Below are 24,919 nucleotides of genomic sequence, written 5' to 3' on the forward strand. Positions count from 1 at the left end.
ATAGGTAGGTAGGTAGGTAGGTAGGTAGGTAGGTAGGTAGGTAGGTAGGTAGGTAGGTAGATAGATAGATAGATGATAGATAGATAGATAGATAGATAGATAGATAGATAGATAGATAGATGATAGGTAGGTAGGTAGGTAAGTAGGTAGGTAGGTAGGTAGGTAGGTAGGTAGGTAGGTAGGTAGATAGATAGATAGATGATAGATAGATAGATAGATAGATAGATAGATAGATAGATAGATAGATAGATGATAGGTAGGTAGGTAGGTAAGTAGGTAGGTAGGTAGGTAGGTAGGTAGGTAGGTAGGTAGGTAGGTAGATAGATAGATAGATAGATAGATAGATAGATAGATAGATAGATAGACAGACAGACAGACAGACAGACAGACATATATCCAACACCACCAACAAAAGAAAGAAAGAAAGAAAGAAAGAAAGAAAGAAAGAAAGAAAGAAAGAAAGAAAGAAAGAAAGAAAGAAAGAAAGAAAAAATGTGTATAAGGAAAGGCAAGAAAATGACCCAAACATCAAATAAATTTAACATTAAATATCTAGATTCCATTCCTGCTGGATGCTGAAAAAAAGAAGAACAAAAACCGTGATAAATTCTTCTCCCCTTGACATAACGGGTCTACAATTAGTTATAAGTCTTCCGGATTCAGTATTATCTCATTGTCCCTTAGGATTGGGCTTCTTTTAATTTAAATGTATTTAACCTACTTTAGAGCTAGCATAATAGCATTTGTACTTTTCCTGCCTCAGAATAGAATACTTTGTAAGAACGTACTGTACTGCATTACATTTCTCAAGACTGGAATGGAAGCAATGGATGACATTTATTTAAATAATATAATTTACTGCATTTGTGAGCCCGTTTCCCTTCCTCCCCACTGCATTCATGTGTGGAATGGAGATTTAGTGAGCACCACAAGACCTAGGCTACTCACGAGGACCATCTCCTTGATTTTAACGATCCTTTTCATGGGTGACATAATTTGAATGCTTTCCCATAGAAAGCAACTATAATATAGTACATTTAAAATGCAGCATGAACAAAAAGAGATGCTAAGCTAAGTCCTCGATTTACAACCATAATTGAACCTAGAATTTATGTTGCCGAGTGAGAAATTTGTTAAGTGAGTTTTGCCCCATTTTATGACTTTTCTTGCCACATTTGTTAAGTGAATCACTGCAGTTGTTAAATTAGTAACCTGGTTGTTAAATGAATCTGGCTTCCCCATTGAATTTGCTTGTCAGAAGGTCGCAAATGGTGACGCTGCAACCATCATAAATATGAACTGGTTGTCAAGCATCCAAATGAAAATCACGTGACCCTGGGGATGCTGCAATGGTCATAAGTGTGAAAAATTGTCACAAGTCACTTTTTTCAGTGGCGTTGTATACTTTGAACTGTCACTAAATGAACTGCTGTAAGTCAAGGATTACCTATAACCAATTCTAAATTTCTGCAGGTTAAAGTTGTTTTGGGGTAGTTATGGGCCCTGTTGGTGGCTCAGCGTCTTAGCCGCTGAGCCTCTCGATCAGAAAGGTCGGCAGTTCAGTGGTTCGAATCCCTAGTGCCGCATAAAAGAGTGAGCTCCTGTTATTTGTCCCAGCTTCTGCCAACCTAGCAGTTCGAAAGCATGTAAAAAATGCAAATAGAAAAATAGGAACCACCTTTGGTGGGAAGGTAACAGCGTTCCGTGCGGCTTTGGCGTTTAGTCATGCCAACCACATGACCATGGAGAATGTCTTCGGACAGCGCTGGCTCTTCGGTTTTGAAATGGAAATGAACACCGCCCCCTAGAGTCGCGAACATCTAGCATGACTTGTGCGAGGGGAACCTTTACCTTTATGGGCTTTGTCTGGCATGAATGATGATTCTTGTTAACTTGAAGAAGTACGTATATATGTACATGTATTTAATTCTAAAAGAGAAGTAAGGAACTGATAGCACACCTAACCATGCAGGCAGAAGATCAGATTTTGCACCTACCATTCTGTGCAAATTTAGCCATTTTTCAATGTTCAAGCAAGTTAGAAACAAGATGCAGTAACATTTCTCACTTACATGCCTTTTTCTTTTCTGTTTTTCCCCCAGGAACAGCTTGAACAAGTAAGTTGAGAATTATCTGCCAATGAGTGTAAGCCAGGGGTGTCAAACTCAAGGCCTAAGGTCAGATCTGGCCTGCAGGGCAAAAGTGGGTCCCTACCAGTTCGGACTGGTTCGGACGAACCGGTAGTAACTTGGTGGACTGGGTCACTGAAACTGGCAGCGACCGAGGCCTGCCACACTCCCGAAACGGTTCTCCTCCAGTGCTGCCATCTTGTTTTTCTGTTCTGCACATGCACAGATTTTTGCGTGCACCGAATCAGCAATAATGTAGGCAGCAACCCACCCCTGCCACAAGGTGCTTAGATCAGGCCCACGGGGCCACCCTGGAAACTGCGAAGGACCTTCCTGCGGTGCCTCTGCCAGTGAAAACGGAGCTCGGGAGGGCTGGGAGCTCCGTTTTCACTGGCAGAGTTGCAGGAGGCCGTCGTAGCCGAAAACAGAGCTCGGGAGCTCGTTTTCGCTGGCAAAGCGCTCAGGCCATCACAGACACACACACCCCGACACAAGTGACATTGAGCTGGCCACACCCACCTTGGCCACGCCCACCCGAGCCCTCCGAGGTCAAACACAACCCTGATGCAGCCCTCAATGAAATCAAGTTTGACATCCTTGGTGCAGGCTTTTAATTAAATGGAGAATTTGATTTTATCCCGATTGATTTGGCAAACATCTGCAAAACACATAGCTGCTGAAGATTCCTCTTTACAAAATTTGGACAAGGCAGTGGAGGATGGGTGGAGGTGTTTCGTACTTGGAAATGGACACTTGGCAGTCAACCACCTTGGCAGCTGGTTAACAGACATACCTTGGCTAAATTAGATCCCTTAGTGCAGACAAGAACAAATCCTCAGGCATAGAAACAATTGGATTCAGAAACTTATGTAGTTCCCCCCCCCCCCCCCAAAACTTGGCGTTTTTCAAACTTGGCAACTTTAAGATATGCAGACTTCAGTTCCCAGCTGTCTAACTGCCAACATCTTAATGTTGCCAAGTTTGAAAAAACATTGGTTTAAACACTAGATGTCTTTGTTTGAAATTAATGGATGCTTGGATATATATAGAATGGAGAGAAAAGAAAGAAAGATACTTTACAGTGGTAGGATTCAAACATTTTTACTACCGGTTCTGTGGGCATGGCTTGGTGGGCATGGCAGGGGAAGGATAGTGCAAAATCTCCGTTCCCTCCCCACTCTAGGAGAAAGGATACTGCAAAATCCCCATTCTCTCCTAATCAGCTGGGACTCGGGAGGCAGAGAATAGATGGGGGTGGGGCCAGTCAGAGGTGGTATTTACCGGTTCTCTGAACTATTCAAAATTTCTGCTACCGGTTCTCCAGAACTGGTCAGAACCTGCTGAACACCATCTCTGATACTTTACCCTTGGAAGTAAGTAATCCTACTGATTTAGGATGCTCTTCAGAGATAGCTTTCTTGGGATTACTTAGATCTACTTGGGGTATCTTTGGAGATTATTCGTAACAATACAAAATACAGCCATGTGCTTGCAAATAGCAAGAGAGATATTGTATGAGAGATTCAATTCAAACTGCTGGTAGACCTCGGCTTACAACCATAACTGGGATAGGAAATTCTATTTCTAAGCAAGAGGGTTGTTAAGTAAGTTGCACCCAATTTTATGACCTGATTGTCAGAGCTCCTTCATTTAATAACCAAGAAAGAAACCACTCAACATATTTCAGAATTTAGTGTACTTTTACTGATTATAAACGATGAGGAGCGAAGCAAAGCTGGAACTGAGTAAAAAAGCGCGAAAGCAATAGATATCATTACATGATTCATTCCCCTCCCCTTGGTACCCCAGTCCATAGTCCAATCATATATCACCCAGCTGTCCGGTGGGAGACATCTTCAAAAATCATCATCAGGATGGAATGCTGGACAGTTGGCCTCTGCGGGAAACTCCCCTTTTCTCACATGCGCAAACGAATGGTGAGAATAACTCCCAATTAACAGTCCTCCTGCACAGATTATTTCCCTCACCCAAATACCATGCCCCCCCTCCCCGTTTCAATGACAGCCGAAAGCAAGCAGCAAAACTGAGGCTGACATCCGGCCCTCCTCCAAAAAAAAGGGATGATCACTCCAGCAGAAACGAAAGAGCACAGACAAACAGACAATCAACATGACATAGAAGAAAAAGGGAAAGGGAAATAAAAGAGAAATCAATGGAGGTCAAGGCTTGTCCGGGTAGGCAGAGTAGAATTTACGAAGAAGTCGAGGAGCCCGTACATGGGACTTATCGACCCATTCAGCATGAGAAGGAAGGAAATGCTTCCATGCCACAAGATACTGAATACGGTTCCTATGTTTTCGAGAGTCCAAAATTTCTTTAATCTCAAAATGTTGCTCACCCTCAACCAGGAGTGGAGCAGGTGGAGCCGGCAAAGGAGTCCGCAACGGAGAAGTGTGTTCTGGCTTTAGGAGATTAACATGAAATACAGGGTAGACACGGTTGACATACTTAGGCAATTCCAGATGTACGGAGACAGGGTTGATGACTTTGACAATCGGGAATGGCCCAACATATTTGGGACCCAATTTCTTAGACTTTTGAGAGGTCTGAAGAAACTTGGTAGATAAATATACATAATCACCAACTTTATATTCTTTTGGCTTTGCCCTCTTTTTATCCGCCTGTTTCTTATGTGCCTGATATGCAGCATCTAATGCATGGTAAGCCAAAGGCCACATCTCCCGGAGGCGGTCACTCGGAAAGGGACAGTATCTGCGGTTTCTCGCGAGGGATCTCGGGGATAGGCACAAAATCATGTCCGTACACCACCCTGAAAGCCGTAAATCCCGTGCTATTGTGAACCGAGTTGTTATACGCCACCTCAGCATGAGGCAACAACTCCACCCAATTATCTTGCTGGTAATTGATGAAACAATGGAGATATTGTTCCAGTACAGAATTAGTCCTCTCACAGGCACCGTTAGTCTGAGGGTGGTGGGCGGAGCTTAAGCCCTGGGCGGAGCCAATTAACTTCAGAAACTCCTTCCAAAACAAGGAGATGAATTGGACCCCACCTATCCGAGATGATGCGGTCTGGCACCCCATGCAGATGATAAATATACGTAATAAATAATTTAGCCAGGGATTTCGCGGACAGGATCTTCGAACAAGGAACAAAATGAACTTGCTTGGAGAACAAGTCAGTAACAACCCAAATTACTGTATTTCCTTAACTTTCTGGCAATTCAACAATGAAATCCATGGAGATCTCCTTCCACGGTGCCTCAGGAGGGGCTACCGCCTGGAGCAACCCTTGAGGCTTTCCTGGTGGACGCTTTGCTGCAGCACAAGTGGGGCAACTAGCCACATAAGATTCAATATCTTTCTTCAATGATGGCCACCAAAATTGTCTCTTGACGAGATGCAGGGTTTTTACAAAACCAAAACGACTGGCCATGCGAGAGTCATGAGTACGCTGAAGGACCACGGCTCTAATGGTTGCGGGAACGTATAGTTTAGCCCCAATCCAAGGTAGGCCATGCTTCATGGTACATTCATTCGCATGTTGGCAAAACCAGTCATCATCTGCAAGAGCTCCTTTGAGCTTTGTAACGAGGTCTTGTGTGACCTCCAATTTGGAAGTGGCCTGGCTTCTGGTGACAACAAGAATGGCCAGGCTTCTCCTTGGCACGACAGGTTGAACAACACTCAGCTTTGAACTGTTATATTGAGGAAGACTGGACAAAGCATCAGCCATAAAGTTCTTCCCCTCTGGGATATATTTCAAAGTGAAATTAAATCTATTGAAGTGTTGCGCCCACCGCATTTGTTTAGGGGATAGTTCCCTGGGGGTTTTCAACGCCTCTAAGTTTTTGTGATCCGTCCATACCTCAAAAGGGTGTTTTGTCTCTTCCAAAAAATGACGCCAGGTCAGTAAAGCCCACCGGACAGCAAAAGCTTCTTTTTCCCAAATAGCCCATCGCCTCTCAGTTTCTGTAAGCTTATGAGAGGTATAGGCGCAGGGTTGTAACTGCCCCTGTGCATTCGCCTGAAGTAGTACCGCCCCTATTGCAACATCACTAGCATCTGCTTGGACCACAAAAGGTGAATCCATGTCCGGGTGCTTGAGGACTGGTTCCTCTGCAAACAGACGTTTCAATTTCTCGAAAGCAGCCTGACATTCCATAGTCCAGTTCAAGGGTTTACTAGGTCTGGGTTTCGCCCCCCCCCCCCACTTCGATTTCAGGAGGTTTGTAATCGGCAGAGCAATCTTGGCAAAAGAAGGAATAAGGTCACAAAAGGGAGTCACATGATCCTAGCCCACAACAGCGGTCATAAATACGAACCAGTTGCCAAGCATCTGAATTTTGATCCCATGAACATGGGGATGCTGCAAAAGTTGTAAGTGTGAAAAATGGATGCAAGTCACTTTTTTTTCAGTGCCGTTGTAACTTTGAATGGTCACTAAATGAATTATTGTAAGTCGAGGACTACCTCGAAGGTGTGATTGCGATCCAGTTTCCCCTGATAGCTTTCAGGACAGGAATGTGAGAGAAACTTTCTCTTTGACGGTCTCTATGGCCCTCTAGAAATTCTCTTCTCCCTGACCTAGGGGTTCCACCACAAAACCGCGGAGGACAAAATCGCGCTCGACGAAAGCGTGCATTTGACGTCATCACAGCGCGACGAAAACATCGCGCTGTGATCGAAAAATGTAAAAATAAAGCGAAAACCTTACCCTAACCCCCCCAAACCTAACCCTAAACCTAACCCTAAACCTAACCCTTAACCTAACCCTAAATCTAACCCTAAACGTAACCCTTAACCTAACGCTAAACCTAACGCTAACCCTTAACCTAACGCTAAACGTAACCCTAACGCTGTAAACCTAACCCTAACCCTTAACCTAACCCTAACCCTAACCCTAACCCTAACCCTTACCTTTATGTGAATCGGCTTGCTTTAATTTTAATTTTATTTCAATTTTTAATTTTTTTCGTCGCGCTGTGATGACGTCAAATGCGCGCTTTCGTCGAGCGCGATTTTGTCCTCCGCGGTTTTGACGGGTCACGCACCTAGGATGGAGGGAAGCTATTTTCCATCAAGTCATAATGATCAAGATTGAAGGTGATGATTATATTTAATATGCTTCTGATGGATTCATTGGGAAGAGAATAGTTGTAGCTCAGGGTTGAACTGTGGGGTCCTTGGTGGTCTGAGCTTTTGTTGTTGTTAGTTGCGAAGTCGTGTCCGACCCATCGCGACTCCATGGACAACGTTCCTCCAAGACCTCCTGTCCTCTACCATCCTCTGGAGTCCATTTAAGCTCAGGCCTACTGCTTCGGGGACTCCATCCAGCCACCACATTCTCTGTTGTCCCCTTCTTCTTTTGCCCTCAATCTTTCCCAGCATTGGGCTCTTCTCCAGTGAGTCCTCCCTTCTCATTTGGTGGCCAAAGTAATTGAGTTTCATCTTCAGAAGATAGATAAAAGATAGATAGATAGATAGATAGATAGATAGATAGATAGATAGATAGATAGATAGATAGATAGATAGATCAGTGTTTTTCAACCACTGTGCCGCAGCACACTAGTGTGCCGTGACATAGTGTAAGGTGTGCTGTGGGAAAATTACTTTATATATAGTCAATATAGGCACAGAGTTAAATTTATTTAAAATTTTCTAATGGTGGTGTGCCTCGTGATTTTTTTCAGGAAAAAAGTGTGCCTTTGCACAAAAAAGGTTGAAAAACACTGAGATAGATGATGATGATAGATAGATAGATAGATAGATAGATAGATAGATAGATAGATAGATAGATAGATAGATCTGTATACTGTCGCCCTGCCTATTTAACTTATATGCAGAGTACATTATGTATCAAAAGTTGGAATTAAGATTGCCAGGAGAAATATCAACTGGGGGGTGGACTAGATGACCTACAAGGTCCCGTCCAACTGTGTTAATCTGTTAAATCTGTTAAACCTCAGATATGCAGGTGATACCACTCCAGTGGCAGAAAGTGAAGAGAAACTAAAGAGCCTCTTGATGCGGGTCTGAGCTTGGATATCCGTTTGTTCTTACAATTTATGTTGGTTTTCATGTTTTCATCACTCTGAATACCTAGTATCTCTGATTGGGTGGGGTAGAAACAGAGTGAAATAAGCCAGAACTTCTTGTGACAACGTCTGATGGTTGTATCCACAGGGAACCAAAGGCGTGGGCGTCGGCCCTAAGACAGGTCCCTACATTTAGGTAAGTGCCTGTTTCTTTGGGAAGCCATGGGGAAAACAGAGAGCTTTTCTCTGTAAAAAAGCTCTTGGTACAAACAGGGATAAGGGGGAGGAGGAGAACTAAGCACCTTGACCAGAGGATTCTGGGAGAAGGATGAGATGTCAAATAGATACTGCAAAAGCTACCAGACTAGACTGAGACCCCTTGAAGCTGTCAGTGTAGATATATTCATGAACTGGAATAGGGCTTAGTAACAGGGTCAGCCAATGGGAGCTGAAACAGTTTAGAGCCTGGGCGTGGCTAAGCTCTGTAGATCTGAGTCTGAGCTCAAAACTAGTCTGCTGCTCTGGACTGAAATTGAAACTCCTTCTGTCCTCTGCTTGTGTTTTGCTTGCATTTATTACCACATTGGAAAACCTGCTTTTGGTATTGTATATTTACTTCATGTCTTATATTATATAAAGAGAAGTTAATGAATCCTGCTGAATCAGTTACCTGTGAGTGCTTTCTAGATGTGATTGCTGCAACAAACTCTGACAGAATAGACAGATAGAAAAGATGGAGACTCTAGAAAGAGTGCAGAGAAGAGTAACAAAGATGATTAGGGGACTGGAGACTAAAACATATGAAGAACAGTTGCAGGAACTGGGTATGTCTAGTTTAATGAAAAGAAAGACCAGGGGAGACATGATAGCAGCGTTCCAATATCTCAGGGGCTACCACAAAGAAGAGGGAGTCAAACTATTCTCCAAGGCACCTGAGGGTAGGACAAGAAGCAATGGGTGGAAACTAATTAAGGAGAGAAGCAACTTAGTACTAAGGATAAATTTCCTGACAGTTAAAACAATGAATCAGTGGAACAGAAGTTGCCTCCAGAAGTTGTGAATGCCCCAACACTGGAAGTCTTTAAGAAGATGTTGGATAGCCATTTGTCTGAAACGGTATAGGGTTTCCTCCCTAGGCAGGGGGCTGGACTAGAAGACCTCCAAGGTCCCTTTCAATGCTGCTATTGTATTGTATTGTGTTGTAGAAGCAACACCGGAATGACTTTCACAATGCAATCTCCTTTCTATGTGATCACCCCATCCAGGAAACAGCTTACCATACCTAAGGCTCCCTTTCTCTAAGTCTAGGTACCTTGTGCCTCTCCAAAACATATTAGACTATGTGCTATGGGAGACTGGAAGCCCTGGTTCAGCAAAATCTGGAGGGACACAGCATACCTGGCCGGATGCTTTCCTGCAATATGTATTTTGCTGAATGAAGTTCATTTTTTAATGCTTCGTACATCAAAAATGTATGATTGTACATGGGACATGGTGCAGTGATCGGTTGCCAATTTTTTTTATTACCGGTTTGGGTGGCTCCAGCACGTGTCCTGCGTCTGGGCGGTGGGCAGAGCCTCCCACCGCCACTACTACCGGTTCACCCGATCCGGGAGCAGCTCCCCTCTGATGTGGTGGCTCAGTGGCTAAAACGCTGAGCTTGTCTATCAGAAAGCTCGGCAGTTCAGCAGTTCGAATCTCTACTGCAGCATAATGAGTGAGCTCCTGTTACTTGTCACAGCTTCTGCCAACCTAGCAGTTCGAAAGCATGTTAAAAATGCAAGTAGAAAAATAGGCGCTACCTTTGGTGGGAAGGTAACAGCGTTCTGTGCACCTTTGGCATTTAGTCATGCCAGCCACATGGCCATGGAGACATCTTTGGACAGCACTGGCTCTTCGGCTTTGGAATGGAGATGAGCACCGCCCCCTAGAGTCGGGAACGACTAGCACATATGTGTGAGGGGAACCTTTACCTTTACATCAAAAATGATGATGGGCTGACATATATTTTGCCATATGGGTTTAGTTCTCCCAAAAGGTGTTTTTCAAAATGCAACTGGAGTTTGATTTTTTTTCTCTCTCCTAAAATGTGTCACTTCTTATCCAAGAAGCTTCTTCAGTTGTGACTGAAGTTCTGATACATTTCTGACTGAAGTGAAAAGTTTTCAAGGAGAGGGAGAAACCCCCCCCAAGAAATCCCACTGCCTTTTGAAAAGCACCTTTGGGACAACCATGACTTGGATTGATTTGAGAATCTCTATAGACCTTAATTTAGCAAGGAACATGCATCTTAAAAAGTTGCTAGGTTGAGAAACATTGATTTAAGATGGCCTTTTACAGGTTTTTTAAAAATTAAAGAATTAGGAATACCTACTCTTTCTTTCAGGTAAATGTAGGTAATCCTCAATCCATGACAACAATTGGGCCCAAATCTTCTGTTGCTAAATGAGACAGTTCTTAAGTGAATGTTGCCCCATTTTACAAACTTTTTTGCCATAGTTGTTAAGGGAATCACTCAGGGGTGGGTTTCTCGCCCCGTTCCAACCGGTTCGGTTGGAACGGGGCCGGCGGCGTCCTCGTGCATGCGTGCGGTGCGCGCATGCGTACTAGCATCTGCACGATGCTCCAGCTGCTCCTGGATGATCGCGCAGGCGCTGTATGTGTCCTGCGCATGCATGGAAGCGCAGAACTCGTCAAAACCGGGTAAGGACTGCGGGCGGGCGGGCACGCCCTTCGCCGTTCCCAGAAGTTACTTACTTCCGGGTTCAGTGACCAACCGGTTCGCAGAGACCGCCGCGAACCGGTTGAAACCCACCCCTGGAATCACTGCAGTTCTGAAGTTAGTAACAAGTTTGTTAAGTGAATCTGGTTTCCCCATTGACTTTGCTTGTCAGGTCACAAAAGTTGATCACATGTCCCTGAGACACTGCAACCATCATAAAAATATGAGTCAGTTGCCTAATTTTGATCATGTGACCGTGGGGATGCTGCAATGGCTGTAAGTGTGAAAAACGGTCGTTTTTCCAGTGCTATTGTAACTTTGAACAATCACTAAATGAACCGTTGTAAGCTGAGGACTACCTGTACAGATGTTTTAAAAACCATAACTATGGAATCTGCTAAGCAGAAATGAGGTCAGTAAATAGTTGAATCAGACACAAGAAGCCAAAGAAACCAAAACAGCAGCAGCAGCAACAAAATCAACCACCACCACATGGATTCAAAATAGGTGCTGAACTGATATCTCTCTAATGACTTAAATAATTTCTCATGGTTATGTTTCTCTGTTTGTCTTTCAGTCATTGTACTGCAACAAGGTAAGGAGTGATAGCAAGGAGGAATGTGTAGGGCTAAAGGGGATGGGGGTTGTTTCTTAGCTCATGCATTATTCAAGTGATTAGCAGAAATAAAAACAAAATCTAGTTATAGCTTACTCAAGCAAGCAAGCCAAACTGTATAGTATCTATCTATCTATCTATCTATCTATCTATCTATCTATCTATCTATCTATCTATCTATCTATCTATCTATCTATCTATCATCTATCTATCATCTATCTATCTATCTATCTATCTATCTATCTATCTATCTATCTATCTATCATCTATCTATCTATCTATCTATCTATCTATCTATCTATCTATCTATCTATCTATCTATCTATCTATCATCTATCTATCTATCTATCTATCTATCTATCTATCTATCTATCTATCTATCTATCTATCTATCTATCTATCTATCTATCTATCTATCTATCATCTATCTATCTATCTATCTATCTATCTATCTATCTATCTATCTATCTATCTATCTATCTATCTATCTATCTATCTATCTATCTATCTATCTATCTATCTATCTATCTATCTATCTATCTCGTCTGTCTGTCTGTCTATCATCTATCTATCATTTATTATCTGTCTGCCTGCCTGCCTGCCTACCTACCTACCTACCTACTACCCCCCGTTTTTCCCCAAAACAAGACCTTCCTGGATAATAAGCCCAATTGGGCTTTTGAGCGCATGTGCTAAAATAAATCCTCCCCAAAAATATTGCAACACAGCAGCAGCCGTGAGGTGACCACGCTCGCTGCCTCCTGCACCTCAAAAATAAAAAGACCTCCTCGAAAATAAGGCCAAGTGCTTATTTTGGGGGTCAAAAGAAAATAAGCCCCTGTCTTATTTTCAGGAAAACATGATATTATCTGTCTGTCTGTCTATCTCTTTCTCTCTCTCTCTTTCTTTTTCTCTACCCATTTATTTACTATTATCTATCTTTTCTATTATTTCTCTCTCGCTGTCACCTCTCTTTCTCTCTATCATCTCTGCCTGCCTGCCTGCCTACACACCCGCACACCCGTCTGTCCACCCACCCATTCATTCATTCACTGTAGCTGCCCATTTCAGACAACGGACTCTTTGATATATGGTATCCTTAGTGTTCTCTGAGCTTGGCGGTTTTCTTGCAGATGCTTTATCACCCACTTAGGTAACATCATTAGTGCCAGCAGTGCTCTTTGATATGTGCTGTTGTCCTTTATTTTATTTTTTTTAATTGTAAGCCACCCAAGGTTGATGTGGAGGCAAGCAGCCTTGAAAACTGAAAAATAATAAAACAAAATAAGTTATTTGGTAGAAAGAATGTGACACTGCCTCTTGTCCAATCAGATTCTTGTTCCGTGTTTTCTATGCCCAATCAAATCATGTCCTAGTGGGGGTCACACGGACTCCTGAAATTCACGTTGCTCAAATTCCAATGCTGAATATTGGTGGAGTGATTTTCAAATTAACAACAACAACAAAAGGATGGCTGCAGGAATGAATGCAAAACCCCCTTAAATAAAATAGCTACTTGGCAGGGTGACTTGCGCTACAAAGGGGCTGGCATAAAGAAGAGGGGGGCAGGTGACAACCTATTGTCCAAAGAACCTGAGGGCAGGAAATAATCAAGAAGAGAAGAAACCTAGAACCAAGGAGAAACTTCTTGAAAGTTAGAACAATGAATAGTGCAATAGTTTGTCTCCAAAAGTTCTTGGTGTTCCATCTCTGGAGGTTTTAAAAAAGAGATTGGACAACCATGTGTGTGAAATGGTATAGGGCAGTGATGGCAAAACTTTTTTTCCCTTGGGTGCCAAAAGCAGGCACAGGCACTCTCTTGCATGCCCACTCCCATAATTTAATGCCCTCCCCCACACCGTGCCCCCTGCGCATGCACGCCTAACACCCCCCTCCCACTGCCCCGCACATGCACGCACAGCTTTCTTGGAGGCAGGGGAGGGCGAAAATGACCCTTTTTCTGACTTCCGGTGGGCCCAGTAGGTCCATTTTTCACCCGCCCCAAGCTCCAGAGGCTTTTTAGGAGCCTGGGGAGAGCAAAAAACAGCCCAACGTGCAAATTAGAAGTTCAGGAACGGACGTGCTCACCGGAAGTCCATTCCTGAGCCTCCGGCTTGCACATTGGGTTGTTTTTTACCTCCAGGGGCTGCAGGGAAGCCTCCGGAGGGCGAAAAACAGCCAAAAATCAAGGTCGAAAACCAAGGCTGAAAATCATCTGGCCAGAGCATGCATGCACGCTGGGGCTGACAGGACAACGCCTCGCGTGCCCTCAGAAAGGGTTCCATGTGCCACCTGTGGCACGGGTGCCATAGGTTCGCCATCACAGGAACCTATGGGTTGCATGCCACAGGTGGTACATAGAGCCCTCTCTGTGGGTAGGTGAGCTGTCACCCCAGGTCAGCTCTACCGCACATGTGTGCGTGCCTCCCACCAGCCAGCTGGTTTTCATTCTCTGCTGCGCATGTGCTGGGGCGGATGTGCGGGGGTTGTGGGCACTTGTGGGGTGCTCATGGAAGGCCATGTATGTATGCACAGGGAGTGCACGCAGGGAGTTCCACATACATGCGTGGAGGCGTGGAGAGCGTCACGCACACATGCATGGGGAGCAGGGCGCCCATGGGGGGAAACTTCTTGGTTTTCCCGAATTTCCGGTAGGCCCTTTTGCCCTCCCCGAGCCTCCATGCGCCCTACACTTACCTGCATCCAAAACAGGCCGCGTGGGGACTCCTGGGAGGGGTGGAGTGGGTGGAGCCAGCCAGGAGTGGGATTAGGGGGCGTTCTCTGAACTTTACAGAATCTTGGCTAGAGGTTCTCCCGAACCCCTGCAAACCCCTTAGCAGCGCACTCCTGCCTCACAGTAATTGCACCACACTTTGAACTATAAATTAACCAGAAACATTTCAGCCTAATTCTGAGCTGTGCATATTGCCTTAATGGGATATGTTTACGGTTTGGTGGGTCACATGAACCCAGAAAGTTCTAGCATGTAACCAGAAGAAATTCAAGAGGCTCTTTGTTAAGAGGCCCTTCGAAAGGATTTGAAAACCCTTCAGCAATGGCTCTTTGTAAAGACAAAAATGTGATATTTTAGAACAAGGGGGAGACCAATTACTTGTCTAGGACAACAGGAAATTCCAGAATAAATGGGTACGTTTATTTCCTGATTGGAGAGACATAAAAACTGGGGATCAGAGCCGCCGTTCAATTTGTGGATAACCCGTAAGGAGTTAGGAGGAGGTCAAATGGAGACAATCCCAAGCTGTTCAGGGTAGAAAGTAAGAAGAATGAAGGGATTGTAGAGAGAACCACAAAGATACCTCCACATAGGTTGACTGGAGCTCTGTATGGGATAGGGAGGTGAGGAGCCTAGCTGGTTGCTTGGGAAACTTTGCAAATGTCTTACATGCTGTAGTTAGATATTTCAGCGTCATTTGGATCAATTCAGGGGTAGGCTTCCAAAATTTCAGCAACGGGTTCTCTGCTCGGTTGCTGGGTGACCCTGGCCATGGTGGGCGTGGCTTATTGGCCTCCTGCACCATGGCGGCAAGGCCCTTTTCACCTTCCTCAGGCTCCGGCGGCTTTCCTCGAGCCTCTGGGAGGGTGAAAACTGCCTCCCCCTGGGCTCTGGAGGGTCTCCGGCTAGAAATGAATCCATTTCCGGCCTTCTGGAATTTCTAGGCGGCCTTTTTCTCCCCCTCTCTGAGTCTCTGCCTTGCACTTACCTCACATCCAAAATGGGCCGCGTGGAGACTCCTGCCAGGGGTGTGATTTGGAGGTTCTCTGAACCAGCTATAACATTAGCTAGAGGTTCTCCTGAACTCAGGAGAACCTGTAGCAGCCTAACCTTGGATCAATAGCCCACCAAAGATTGTAGTCTAGGACAGTGTTTTTCAACCTTGGCAGCTTGAAGATGTGTGGACTTCAACTCCCAGAATTCCCCAGCCAGCTAGCTGGCTGGGGAATTCTGGGAGTTGAAGTCCACACATCTTCAAGCTGCCAAGGTTGAAAAACACTGATCTAGGACACTTTCTCCTCACTGTTGAGGGCAAACAAGAACCACTAGGGATGCCTGCAAGATTTAGTCCAAAAAGTCAAAAAGACAATGGTGTGATCAAGGCACTGCCAGTTACGTGCAGTCACACCATCTTCTATGACCCTGTGGACGTCTCTGGAGGACGACGTTTTCCCTTTATTTTTGTTTTTGCTTTTGAGATACTCAATGAATAGGATTCTACTGCAGGTGGTGCTTGATTCAAAAAATATCCTTCTTTTGATGTTTGCATTTATCCTTCTTCAAACTTCCTCCGATATGCTATTAACTTTAATTTCCTCCTTTTTATAGCCCGGAGACACTGAATTTTACAAGTAAGTTTTCAAGAGCCTGAAGATTTAATTCCTACAAAGAATTGAGTTCAACGGATCCAGAGATCCATTTGTAATTGTTTAACATGCAGTGTACCAATGTAGTTTCTCCTAAAAATGAAGAAATCCCCCCCCAACACTAACTCCAATTTGATGCAACTGTTCTTCAACATATACAGACATTTGAGACCACGCCCTGCTAAATTATGATTTGCTTAATGGTGGTTTGAGTAAAATGCAGTAGCCAAGTTTACAAATTCACTGATCCAAAATCAAAACCACATAATTTCAGGTGAAATGTGTGCCTTTATCAATACTGTGTTTCCCCCAAAATAAGACTGAACCGTATATTAATTTTTGCTCCAAAAGATGCATTAGAGCTTATTTCCTGGTTAGGTCTTATCTTGGGGGAAATACGGTCCTAAATGTATCCATCTGGCTGACAATCTTAGCTGGGGTTTATTTTGGGGGTAGGGCTTATATAAGGAGCACCCTGAAAAAAAATCATGTTTGTTCTTATTTTCGGGTTAGGTCTTATTTTTGGGAAAACAGAGTACCTGATCTTATTTTACGTTTAAAGAACTTCTAAGTATTGTATTTATCAAGGCAGTTTTTGGGAAAGCTGCTTCAAATCAGACTGCTGATTCTTAAGTAAGCAGGGATATGTTAGTTTAGGCAGTGCTATTACTAACTTACTTTAAGCTACTTTACTTGATTACTTTCATTTGATTGGCTACATTTGCAAATCTTTACTAATGAGGAAGCAAGTCCTAGGAAGGATGTTTTAGGGATGATACTGGAGAAGCTGGATCTTCTTTAGAAGAAGCTAATGAAGTTCTGAACCTTGGTTGTTTGCTTGCAGACATTTCGTTGCCTAACTAGGCAACATCAGCATGCTACTGGGTGTGGGGTTTGCAATCAGGGGTGGGATCCTAACAGTTTAACAACTGGTTCACTGAGCGCGCGCTTCACTGAGCAATCTGATTCGCTCCCAGCTAATCTTCGGAGCTACAGGTTCACCCGCACTGGTCCGAATAGGTAGATTCCTACTGTCAACTTGCAAAGCACTCCTGGCCTGCTCTTGAGTTGCCATAGGCAGGAGGGGGGAAGCTGCCATGACCAGAAGCACATTCCACACATACCTCTCTCGATTGTATCCCAGGTTACCAGAGCCAGCTGGAGAGGCGGGGTTTCTACAGCCAGGGAAAGCACTCCATTGGAGAATGTGATTTATGACACACCCGGGGAGGAGGGTTATCCAATTACCTATAGCTAGTGCAAGGAGGAATGTGTCCCAGGATTATGTTGCAGGATCTAATCCGAGGCAGTCTTAAAGTGGTCAAGGCTGAATATCCCTACTTTGGTCAAAGGCAATATTCAAGTGTATCACAGCAAAGAGGATGTTGAGTCTGAGCCATAAATTTTGATTAGAGGTAATCGACAGGGAGAAAGCATTTCTAATGAACTGAGACACCCCCTCAGAACTTTCTGTACTTTCCTCAATTACCAGCCCAAGTCTTGTTTTGTCTTGGGCTAATGTGTGGTGCTCACCTAACAAATATAAGGCGGTGGGAAGAGTTATTAATATCTGAGGATATTAAGAGTTATTAATAATATCTGAGGATATTAAGAGTTATTAATATCTGTGGGTTTCCTTTTCTCTGTTCATAGGTATAGGAGATACTCTGTCAAAAAACTGGCTCAAAATGATGGCTTTGAAGGATATGGAAGAGGACGCCAGTCTCTTAAAATTACTTGAGCCCAGTTGTTGAATTGTTGAGTTGCTGTTTCGTGTAACACAAATGGGACACACAAAATAAAATGAAGAGATCCATCCAAACTGCTATCCTGATGATTAATCCCACTATATTCACATGCAAATTGAAGAAGTTAATTTTCTTAATATCCCTGTTCCCCAGCAGCGTGGGAAATGTCTTGGAGCCTTTCTGAAACAAAATGGGACAAAAAAATAATTAATGACAGGCTTCCTCTTACTGGTCAGATTAAAGTGACTGGGTGAAGGCAGCAATGAGGGCTATTCACAATCTTACAAAACGGACCATCATTAAAACTCCTTTAAAATCTGGATTTCAATCCACTATCCGTTGTTAAGGGCCCCAGAGGCAATTTGAACTGAGCTGGAAAAAGGCTTGGATACCTTTAAAAATTCTGCATTCAGCGTTAAGATTCAAGGCACAACTGAAAAGATTTTTAAATTCTGTAAGTTTTGAAATTTTATTCGATCATCTTGACACAAAAAAATTCTTACAGCAGCTTTGTGGTATGTGTTTTGTGGGGGAATGTCGATAGTAAATAACTTTTTTCTTTTAAACATAACATATTGTACAGAATTTTCAGAAGATTTTTAGAATCACTGTAAGAGAACAGACTCTACATGCTAAAGTGACAAGTTTTCATCCAGGAATATATATATATATATATGTATAGATATATATATTTAAAATCCACTAACTTCAAGGAGCATTTGCCCTTTTAAGACATTTCTGAATATGCGCAGATTTCCAAACCCCCAACAAAATCTGCACTAATCCACAAAAAGTCAACAAATAACACTCCCCGCCTTGCTCCTTGCCATAACCCAGGGGTGTCCAAACTTGGGAACTTTTAAGACTTGTGGACTTCAACTCACAGAATTCCACAGCCAGCTGGTTGGAGAATTCTGGGAGTTGAAGTCCACAAGTCTTAAAGTTCCCGTTTGGACGCCCCTACCATAACTGCTTCACCAGCCTCTGCTGCAATATTGGGAGAATGCTAAATTATTCTCAGTAAATCCTGCAGCTCAGCTCCCAACAGACATAATTACTGTACTGATATTAAAAAAAAAGAAAGACCCCTGACCACACAGAAGAATATTGAGGCACCAAATGTCTTGAAACATAGAGGACATAATGCAAGCCAGAGACCAAAGGGTTCTGTTGGTTCCATCCTGTCCCCCCACCTCCCCATCCTGTCCCCCCACCTCCCCAGGTTCAGGATTCTAAATATCAGTGTTTGGAGTATCCAATAGTGAAGCTTCATTGTGAGAGAATTTTTAAAAAATCCAGTTAGGGGCTGCCATTGTGCAATTTCTTATTAATGTTTAACAACCATCAAGGTGCTCCACCCTATTTGTAACTGATCGTCACTAATATCATCCAATCTTGCAGAGGAGAAAAAGAAAAGTTTGCCAAAAGAAAAAAAAGTAAGAAAGAAAAAGAAGTCACTGGCTGCAACTATGGGAGTGAGGACACTTTCAAAAACAAACTGTCACTAGATTGTGGCCATCTGCTTAAGTGTAGGCTTTGTAAAAGCTGGGCATGGCAGATTGGCCCCTGTAGGATTGTTCAACCTAATGTAGAAGAAAGAAAATAATAATAATCACAAAACTCCCAAATCCACACAGACACAATGACTTTGGACTTCTAATTAGGCTACTTTTCGTTAATTCCAGGAATGATATATTGCATTGGGCTTTAAACATTCCTGTGGGAGCCCCACCCTGATGAGAGAGGATCAACCAATCCCAGCCTGGGGCAGCAGGAAATGCTCCAGAACAGCTGTAGGGAAGGAGGGAAGACGCATCCCAATTGGTTGCAGGGAAGGGGCACCTTTTTCTCCTTTTAAGCACGGGCAGTTTAAAAGGATAAATGGAATTGACCAGCTCTCACACCAGGAGAGGCACAAGCACACCCAGGGATGCGGTTGGGTTTCCAATATGGATTCTGCATCTCCTCTACCCCGTTTTCTCCCTTGCCAGGATGTCAATCCAGTCGGGGAATCTCTTTGCTATGGTCGGACCATTCCAAACAGAGGAGAGCACAGTTCTGAGATGTGTAAACCGTAACAAAATTGAAACAAAAATAGAACGAACACAACAACCCAGGAGGGAGGAGGAAATGGAAAACACACATGCCCTGGGAGATCAAACATGCGCACAGAGCGAGAGAAATCGAATGCTCCACTGGTTTCAGTCCCGTGAGCCTCAGGATGCTGTTCGTCTGGAGGGCCAGAAGGACGAGGGGCTGTGCCCAATTCCGAGAGCACTCAGCATTTTGACAGGTTTTCTTTGAATTCTGATAAAAGATTTCCCAATAAGGTTGAATCATCGCATTTTCCGTCAATGGACACAGAGTTTTCTCCCTGCCAAAGGATTCATTGAAGGTGGGGGAGGGGGAGGAAGAGAGAGAGAAAAAAATAGTTTTTTAGGATTAGGAAGGAAGATTCTTGTTTGCATCGCTTTATTACATCCCATGCATCTTCCTTGTCCTATTTTCCCCACAAGAACCTTGAGAGGTGAGCTGGGCTGTGAGAGAGAGACTGGCTCAAAGTCACTGGCCAGCTTTCATGCCTAAGGCGGGACTAGAACTCAATATCTCCTGGTTATTAGCTCAAAGTCACTCAAGCGGTTTTCATGGCTAAAATGAGGACTAGAACTAATTTCTCCATTTCTAGCCTGGTGCCTTAAACACTAGATCAAATTGTCATAATCATCTTTCCTCTCATCTGCCTGGAAACTGAATCATGTTTGTTCTTTTCTCCTATTCTTACAAGGAGATGTCAAGATTTATCTGTCGGTTAGGAAGCAACTTCATTTCTCCCCTCTTGAAGGGAAGGCAATCCACATCATGGATTTAGCAGGGAGTCAGATTGAGAGAGGAGTTGAACAGGCAAGATTTAACTTCTTCTCTTTAAAAAGCAAATTGAAGTTGGAAGTTGACAAAATATACAATGATACCTAATGCTACTACCTGTTATCTGATGGCCATCTTCTTTGTGTTCCGTAAATGGTGTGTTTAAAGAAGTAGATGCACGTAAGTATTATTAAGAATATTGAGTAATTACAAGAGCAACACCTATTGTGTCAATTTAAAAAAATTAAACAATTTTTTTTGCATTAATTGTTGGAACTGATTTATTATTTAATACAGATATTCTAACTAAGGATATAATTAATAGTATAGGCAGCAATAGCAATAGCAATCAGACTCACGTACTTTTACAGCCCTCTCTAAGCGGTTTACAGAGTCCACCTATTTCCCCCAACAATCTGGGTCCTCATTTTACCCACCTCAGAAGGATGGAAGGCTGAGTCAACCTTGACTCTGGTGGGATTTGAACTGCCAAACTACTGGCAGCCGGTGATCAGCACAAGTAGCCTGCAGTACTGCACTCTAACCATTGCACCATCGTGGCTCCATGAGGTCAGGTAGACCTCACTTAATGACCATTTGTTTTGGGATCACTGAAAGTTATGACTGTGCTGGAAAAAATGGATCCTTCAAGTAGTGATCGTGACTCAGGTGCCTGGCAACCTTTGCACATGTGATGATGGTTGCAGATGCCTGTGGTCATGTGATGTGATGAAATCCACAGATGGCCCTGAGGAAAGAGGGGAAGAGATGCTGCCCAGGAAACAATCAGTCATGAGAAGCAGGGCCCCCCAGTGGCCTAATGGTCAGAAAAGGAATCTTAGTAAGGACAGTTCTAATTGTTTAACTGGCAGGAGGGAGTTTGCACTTTCAGACTTGCAGGATTCTGATAATGTAGTCTCACCATAAAGTACAATTAGCTTGTCTAATCATGTTTCCTGTTTGGTTTACCTGGGACAGCTGACAGAGGATCACCTTTTGCGACCCTCATAGCCAGATTCCGACAAGCAAAGTCAATGGGAAAGCTGGCAAAAGGTTGCAAGTTGGACATGTAATGTCTCACTTAAATCCCCGCATGCGGGATTCGCCAAACAAACGCAGCCGGAAGTGCCTAAACCTCCACTGTAAGTTCGTGTGGTCATGTGATTTTCTGCTTTCTGATCATATCACTTAGTGAGAGAGTTGTCATTTTGAATTGGACTCATTAAGTGCGGGCTACTTACATATTTTAATTTTATTGTGGAAGTAACAAAATCTAGAGACGAGAAAAATCAATACCTACTAGGGAATGCCTGTGATTGAAGTATCTGGTTTCTGCAAAGCATCACATGCAAAAGGGGACAGTGCCCCATTATGCTTTAGCATTTGTAGCTGACTAATTAAACATATGCTATCACCACGTGTCAATTGTGCAATTTTGTGCTTTGTTTTTGGATTCACCTTTTTCACGAGTAGACAGACATGATGGCCCTGGATAGAACGACTGTACATGGATGCACAGGCCCCCATACGTTCAACAACTGAAAGAAAAAAGAAAATGGTTAAGGGGCTTCCGTCTCTTCCCCAAACAAGGCTTTTGGATTTAAAAAAAAATGGGGCAGCTTTAAGGAGTGCATATCTACATGAGCCACTGATCTACTGTATTTTTCGGAGTATAAGATGCTCCAAAGTATAAGACGCACCTAGATTTTGGGGAAGAAAACAAGGAAAAAATATCTGCTTGCAGCAAACAGCCTGATTAGCACAAGAAAAAAAAATCTGCCTCCCAGCAATTTGCCAGGTGGAGCAAACAGCAAGTTTCACTTTCAATTTCTCCCGATCATCAGCTGTTACAGGCTGCAAGGATTGCTATAGCTTATTGAAGCCTCCGCAAGCCCCCGTTTGCTGCAAAGAGGTAAATTGCTGAGAGGTAAATTGTTGGAGCTGGTGGGTGGTTGGGGCTACATTCAGTGTTTAAGACGCATCCACATTTTCACCCTCTTTTAGGGGGGGAAAAGATGTACTCCAAAAAATACGGTAAGTAGATCACTAGCCGGTCTCTCAGGTGGAAAACATAACAAATGATGGGAAGAGGAAAGTATCCCAAGTACCAAAAATCATGTTTATCTATTTATTTATTGACCGTTGGGATTTGTTCTGTTCTTTTTAGTGTCTGCTTTCCTCTTCCATTCTTCTGAAAAGAAACAAGACATCCCCCCCCCCCCAAAAAAAAACCCAGGCACATTATTCTCATATATATACTTGGATTATATGGCATCACATTGGTGCAGAAGCAGCAAAATTACTGAGCGCCAGCAAATAATTGCACTGAGAGAGTCAATGCAACAAATCTGCTACAGCAAAACTTATCCTCTAAGGAGAGATGCTTTTGGCTCAGAGAATTAGCAGTTTTCTCATGGGAAGTCATTTGAAAAGCATTAGCAATTACGTTTCTCCTTCTAATAATGAGATAAAACTAGCACAGCAACTCACACAAGGTTCAATAAGAAGCCTCCTGCAAGCTTGCATGGTTTTAATTCCCTTTTTAAAACCTCAAGATACCTCTCTAGGATTTATTTATCTACCGTATGGCATGTTCACATCACATTTCAATAAAAACACAAGAGATAACAATACAAAATATGAAACATAAAGTCTAAAATATTATAAACCTCTCTAGGAATTCCTAGCGGAGAGAAGCAGATTTTTCTTGGCTGGTAGGAAATGTCATTTCAGCTACTCCTTTAAATTTCCATGGAATTTCTGGAATGAACTTTATTCTTGCTTTTTTTTATTTTTTCTGATCATAAAGTATTGTTTGCTCTCTGGATTATGATTGTAAATTTTTAACAGAATAACAGAGTTGGAGGTCTTCTAATCCAATCCTCTGCTCAAGCAGGGGTCCCTATACCCATGATGGTGAACCTATGGCACGTGTGCCAGAGGTGGCACTCAGAGCCTTCTCTGAGGGCATGTGCGCCATCGCCAGCTGCTCTTCTGGTTTCTGGCACACATTATCTTCACACATGCCAGAGCCCCGGAAACCTGAAGACCAGCTGGCTGGCATGCACCCAAAGACCAGGTGGGTGGCACACGCATGCTCACCAGCCAACTGGTCTTTAAGTTTCTGGGGGGGGGAGGGGTGGTGGTGGCACTTGGTGCCAAAAAGATTCGCCATCACTGCCCTGTACCATTTCAGACAAATGATTGCCCAATCTCTTCTTAAAAATCTCCAGTGTTAACCTATTATCTGGTTAACCAATGTTGGGTAACTTGCCCTAGGAACGCTTTTGAGACAAAGGGTAGTACAGGAATTGAAATCATCATCTACCACAGCCAGCCCTCAGAAGAAATTTGCCCTGAAGGGTGCCAAGGAAATCAGGGAGTCTTTTTGGATTGACTTGTCCTGTCATTCCCAAGATGGGAATTTTCACTGCCATTTGGTGGTAAATCAGGATAGAAAAGCTGGCTTATATCCAGAGCAGAACCTATTTACTATGTAACAGATAAATGTTTCTCAATCTCAGCAAATTTAAGATATGCTGAAGTCAACTCCCAGAATTTCCAGCATGCTGGCTGGGGAATTCTGGGAATTGAAATTTATTTATTTATTTATTATTAGACTTATATACCGCTTCATAGGGCTTTCAGCCCTCTCTAAGCGGTTTACAATTTTTTTTTAGCAAATTGAGTCAGCAACGTGCCCCCACAATCCGGGTCCTCATTTCACCCACCTCGGAAGGATGGAAGGCTGAGTCGACCTTGAGATTTGAACTGCTGAACTGCAGATCACAGTCAGCTAAAGTGGCCTGCAGTACTGCACCCACCTCGGCTCTAAATCCACACATCTTAAAGTTGCTGAGATAGAAAAACACTGTAATAGACAATCCTGCATCTGAAAAAGGGGACCAACTCAGTCAAAATCTAAGTAAATATTTCCTACTCTCAAGTGATAACAATTTTGCAGCGTCATTGTCGTGGAGATGCTTGTTTACATTTTCCTGGTATTTAATGTATTAACCAGGAATATTCTGTGTGCAAACCACAAGTTACTTTGGAGTGGAAGCAACAAATTAGCAAGAACAATTTTCCTTTTGAGTACCTTTTACAAAACACTTAATCTCACATTCTTCGTTTATTTCTTTTAAAATATATGCTTTACACATATATAAGCAATTCAAGATGGGAGATAGAAGCGACTGCTGCATTATAAAAGAATTAACCCCAAAATTATATTGGGACATTGAGTTTAAGAGAAAGGGAGCAAAGAAGAATAATTGGGGGGGGGGGGGGATAACTTCAGAAAAAGTAGCTGCATTTGTTCCAGCAAACAAAAACAGCACCATACTAACAACCATCAGCATTTAAGTATGGCATGTAAGTTTTGGAATTTAGGGTACACTTTCAGAAGGAGCAAACCCCAAATTTTCAGAATCCTAGTT

At 43.2% G+C, this 24,919-nt stretch overlaps 1 protein-coding gene across 2 annotated transcripts in view; it reads right to left on the minus strand.

Moving 5' to 3' along the window:
* Window positions 1-19,196: 19,196 nt before the first annotated feature.
* The window catches only part of AP3D1 (adaptor related protein complex 3 subunit delta 1), a 55,981-nt gene continuing 50,258 nt past the window's right edge, over window positions 19,197-24,919 (minus strand). For both annotated transcript variants that reach the window (XM_032210179.1, XM_032210093.1), the window contains exons 31-32: window positions 21,939-22,018; window positions 19,197-19,989 (exon numbers count right to left, since the gene is read on the minus strand). In XM_032210179.1, coding sequence (XP_032066070.1) covers window positions 19,894-19,989; window positions 21,939-22,018 — 176 coding nt within the window. In that variant the 3' untranslated portion in view covers window positions 19,197-19,893. The remainder of the gene's footprint in view (window positions 19,990-21,938; window positions 22,019-24,919) is intronic.

This window comes from Thamnophis elegans, chromosome 1 (genome assembly GCF_009769535.1).
Source record: "Thamnophis elegans isolate rThaEle1 chromosome 1, rThaEle1.pri, whole genome shotgun sequence".
NCBI classification, from domain to species: Eukaryota; Metazoa; Chordata; class Lepidosauria; order Squamata; family Colubridae; genus Thamnophis; species Thamnophis elegans.